The sequence below is a fragment of the Micropterus salmoides genome, unplaced genomic scaffold (assembly GCF_014851395.1).
Source record: "Micropterus salmoides isolate LMB-PRFRI ecotype aquatic unplaced genomic scaffold, ASM1485139v1 Ms_hic_scaffold_1, whole genome shotgun sequence".
Taxonomy (NCBI): Eukaryota; Metazoa; Chordata; class Actinopteri; order Centrarchiformes; family Centrarchidae; genus Micropterus; species Micropterus salmoides.
In genome coordinates this window covers 21041116-21046101 of record NW_024040040.1, presented here as the reverse complement: position 1 = coordinate 21046101, position 4986 = coordinate 21041116, and the positions used below count along the sequence as shown (strand labels likewise).

Sequence of the window (4986 nt, the reverse complement as noted above, 5' to 3'; positions counted from 1 at the left end):
CCACCTGATCCGAGGATAACTCTGCGCATCACTAGAACCTTTCAGGATATCCGATGATACAGGAGCAGACCAACTTGGTGCTAGTTACAATCAAACAACACCACAGTGTCTATTTGGTGAGATATCTTTTTGGCTTCCTACATTCACTTTAACAGCTGCATTTGAGAAGTGTAAATATATGTCATTATTTGTACATAATCAATTTAACCAGGAAGGATTTGATTTAGATACAACCTTTGCAATTGTGCTTCTATGAAATGGTAAACATTTTGTTTTGTACTTTTTCCAGGTTGCTGCAAGGCGTACAGCTACCCCAGAAGGTCTCTGCCGCTAAGCAACAGCACTTCCTTCTGCACCCGTGTAACATGGACATACAAAAATACAGTTTCAGGAGACAGAAAATCGTGAAGGTGAGGCAGTGATAGCCCGCGCCACAGCTTCAGAAGTGGATCAGCACTGGCACAGCACTATCCTAGTATGTATGGCCTGCTTCTTCTGCCTTTTCGTCCTCACACCAGCAGGAACACACTTCACCAGCCCCACCGCCTGCCTGTTCCTCTTACCAGCAGGAACATACCTCACCAGCCCCACCGCCTGCCTGGTCTGCTTACCAGCAGAGTCATACGCCACCAGCCCCACCTCCTGCATGGTCCTCTTACCAGCAGGGTCATACGCCACCAGCCCCACCTCCTGTATGGTCCTCTTACCAGCAGGGTCATATGACACCTACCACGTCTCCTGCCTGGTCCTCTTACCAGCAGGAACATACCTCACCAGCCCCACCGCCTGCCTGGTCTGCTTACCAGCAGGGTCATACGCCACCAGCCCCACCTCCTGCATGGTCCTCTTACCAGCAGGGTCATACGCCACCAGCCCCACCTCCTGTATGGTCCTCTTACCAGCAGGGTCATCTGCCACCTGCCACTTCTCCTGCCTTGTCCTCGCAACCGCAACTCAGCTATACGCCATCAGATCAGTCTTCAGTCATCTTTAATCGACACCGACAATGGAGACAGCAAAAGGCAGCACTTGAAGACCAGGAGCGTTTGGCAAGAAGGGAGCCACCAAAGAAGCGTCAGTGCAAAGTCGACTACCAATACCAGTTTAAAACATGTGGTCAGTCAAAAAGTAAGAGTACTGGCCATACACAGATTAAGGGAAAGTGGTACTGTCCATCATCTGGACTGACCATCACTGAATGGAAAGAGACTCTTAATAATTAACCAAAAAAAGAACATTTGACTGAAGTAATTTTAGGAGTACTTCTGTTTTTTTTCTTCTTATGTTCATTGTATCCCACTACTGTTTTATTGAGGTTCACTGTTCTTGGTCAGATGTACACAACGTAAAGTGCTGTTTTGAATTTAAAACTGTTCTAGTCAGATGTAGACAAAGTAAAGTGCTGTGTGAATTTAAAGTTTAAAGTCCCTAGAAGAGAGATTGCTGATAAAATTATAATAATAAGTCAGGTGAAGATGATGAGTCACAGTAATTGACTGCAAAAGATTTCTATTATTAAACTACTTTGTCCAAATACTTATAGACCTAACTGTATGTGAATATGTAAATAGAGTAAAGAGAGAGAATAATTAGGAAATTTATTTTTTAATGTTTGTGAATGTGAAGTATCTTAATTGTTCTAAGTAAATATGTTTGAAAAATGTGTTCTAAGATGTTTATCGGTTGGGATAATAAAAGCTCCAACTTTGTGAAAGCAATGTTGGAAAGGTCTTCCAGAAACCATAAAAACCATCTGAGAAGCATAACATTACCTGACAATGTTTTATTTCTATGAAAACCAGTCATATTTGATAAGGAAAGGGTTATAGTGAATGAAAAGAAGGCATTGCATTGGTCTTCTTGTAGGCTAGTGCAGGGAGGAAGGATGCTACTGTAGGCCTAGCGGAGACAGGGAGCGTGGTAGAGGTAGGAAGAAAACAGTCACATAAAAATGTTGTAATTGACTCTGCTGTAGAGAAAGACAGTAACAGCAGACAAACAGATTGTTGCCATTGTTTTAACTGCATGTGCAAATTTGTTGTGTACTCTTAAAAAACTATTGAGCATTGTGTGCCAGTCACATACATAAAATGTTACAAATTTGTTACCATTGGTGTCATTTACACTATGGTTGCTGGGGACATGTCCCCATCACTTTTTGAAAGCGAATTTGGTTAAAATATGTTCTGAAAAATAGCTTGGAACAAGAAATGTTAAATCACAAGTGAAAATGCTTTGTTTATTTGCACAATAAGAAAACATGCAATGCAATTTAAATATAGAAGAAACAAATGTGCATTGTCCAAGAAAATTACTTAAGCAACAAAAAAAAGCCATTCATATAAATAAAGACATTTACTCCATAAATTGGTGCAGAAAATGTCTCCAGAATGCAGGAAATTAAGTGTTTAATGCTCAAAATCTTCTGGGGGAGGACCCCCAGACCGTCCCAGTCTGCCCCTGAGTGTGAGCAAGCATGGGAAATTTCGATTTTTTTTTACCTTAAATTCGATATTCCTTGCCAGTCTATTTTTGACCGCTTCAAGCAGCACAGAGCAGATGAACCAGCCAGGAAGTCAGACACAGAACGGCATGGAAAATCCGGTAGATTTTCAAAATAAAACACCCTGTGCTGACTCCTGATCATATATCAACAATAAACACAGTTAAAACAGACAAAAAAGAAATAATTTAACTACGTAGCCTAGGACAACTGAACAAAACAAGTCAGCAAAATCAGGCAGGCAAAATGCTCTTATTCTGAAATGCTCCATGTTGGATACGTAACCTGCACAGAGCGGAATGGAACCGGCTCACAGAGAGCTGTTATCCGTAGTTGAAGCACACAAAATGAGAAATTAACAGCACGTCAACAACGTAGGGCAGGCTAAACGCTCTGCTGCTGAAACACTTCAGTGTGACTTGATGGCGGACAAATCCGCGGCACAGCCCTGCCTGTGTCGGTTCAGCTCTGCTTTGACTGGTGAGTAGGACCGTAACAGTTAAAGCATGGCGCATGTGATTGGCGAGGAGGTCTGTCACACAAGGATGACAACGGAATAAATTTGTAACTGCATGACTGTTTAAAACGGGACAGATACGCTGGATAATTAACATACATTTTAATCGCCCTCTTCACGATTAGCTAATCGCGTTTTTCAAATTGCAGTTTCGAATTGAAAACGATTAATTTGTCAGCCCTAGTACAATATATGCCTTTTTGCTTTTGGTAATGAAGTAATATTTTCCACCATGTTGTCCAGAGTAAGAGAGCACAAGGCGAAGTGTCAAAGATCCATTTTTTTTGTAGTCCATCTTCAGAACATTGTAGTTTCACCACTGCAGGCCACTTCAATAACATTACATAGTCTAGAGTAAGTGCAGTCAGATTCTCTGATTCTTTTCTTAAGTTCTTATGAATCCTCCTTCCTATCTTTCCTTGACCTTGTATCGTTTGTATCTGTCGAGGTCAAGGAAAAGTGGTTAGGAAAGGAATTTTTTTTTACTTAACAGCTGCAGCCTTAGTTTTTAGTCATTTAGTTAGAAAGCAGCAGAAAAGGCTAGTGAGTTGACCTTTAGTTGGGAGTGTTTGGCAAACTAGTTTGACAGCATTTACAAAGTGCTTCTAGTTGCTACAGTTGTGGAAATTCCTGATCCCGGAAGTCAGCTTTTCTGGCTCACGTTGTACTTAACTGAAGCAAGCTGAAATCGGCAAAGGTTCAACTGGCATGTGTTGGAATTTAGAGACTGTCCTCCAAAGAAGAATGACAGCATCAGTTGCTTTAGAAAGTGGCCCAAAACTGTTTATGCTCAAGTGGAGGTGCCTTCTAGTGTAAATATGACATGAGCAAAAGAGGAAGTCAGGTGACATTTTTATTGGGCCACAATGGTCATTTGTGGACAAACATTAGACTTTAACTGTTCGTTTTCAACCTACACCGATCAGCCATAACATTATGATCACTGACAGGTAGAGTGAATAACACTGATTATGTCGTTACCATGGCACCTGTCAGTAGGGGGCTATATTAGGCAGCAAGGGAACATTGTGTCCTCATAGTTGATGTGTTAGAAGCAGGAAAAATGGGTAAGTATATGGATTTGAGAGACCTTGACAAGGGCCAAATTGTTATGGCTAGACAACTGGGTCAGAGCATCTCCAAAACTGCAGCTCTTTGGGGTGTTCCCAGTCTGCAGGTGTCAGTACCTATCAATGTGGTCCAAGGAAAAAAAAGTTTTTAGTTTTTGTGACTAAACCTAACATCAAAGTGTTATCATAAAATAGATTAATTTCTTAACAGTGTTGTGTTTTCTGATCTGACTACAATTCTATGTGCATTTCTAGGGGACATGTACAAATGAGGTATTTTGTCGCTCAGGACTTTCACCATAACGAAGTAGTTTTAGATGTCTAAATGTAGCAATGTACTTAACCAGAGATGGGGCAGATAAGAAATTGCACATAAATTATTGGAATACATAACATTTTAAGCATTGATAAAATACATGCTCCTCCTTTCTTATGTAGAGCCTTAGAGCCTGCAGTTTGTTGAGCAACTGTTCTGCAAGTGAATTGTCAAAAGCTGCAACCTTAACACATTATTCCTTTTGAAAGCATTCATGTAGACATAAAATATGAACATGAAAATAGATTTTAGAAAGAAACAGATGTGACACAAAGTGATAGCACAGGAAGAGTATCTACTTCAATGGCAAGTTTTATATCACCTTAATACTCCCCTTTTAAATTTATTGGGGCAGCTGTGGCTCAGGAGGTAGAGCGGGTTGTTAATCGGAAGGTCGGATGTTCAATCCCGGGCAAGATACCCCGAATTGCCTGGCGGCTGTTCCGCCAGTGTATGAATGTGTGTGAATGTTAGTTTCTGTTTGAGCACTTAGGCTCAGTGTAAGAATGTGTGTGAATGCAGATGTAGTGTAAAAGCGTTTTGAGCGGTCAAAAAGACTAGAAAGGCGCTATACAAATAC

General features: G+C 41.0%; 1 protein-coding gene across 1 annotated transcript; it reads left to right on the top strand.

Annotated features, from left to right (window-relative positions):
• Positions 1 to 481: 481 nt before the first annotated feature.
• On the top strand, positions 482 to 994 carry LOC119915750 (putative uncharacterized protein YKL202W). Its single transcript, XM_038735469.1, has one exon. It carries the CDS (start codon positions 482 to 484, stop codon positions 992 to 994), a length of 513 nt encoding a protein of 170 aa, XP_038591397.1.
• The last annotated feature ends 3992 nt before the right edge of the window (positions 995 to 4986 follow it).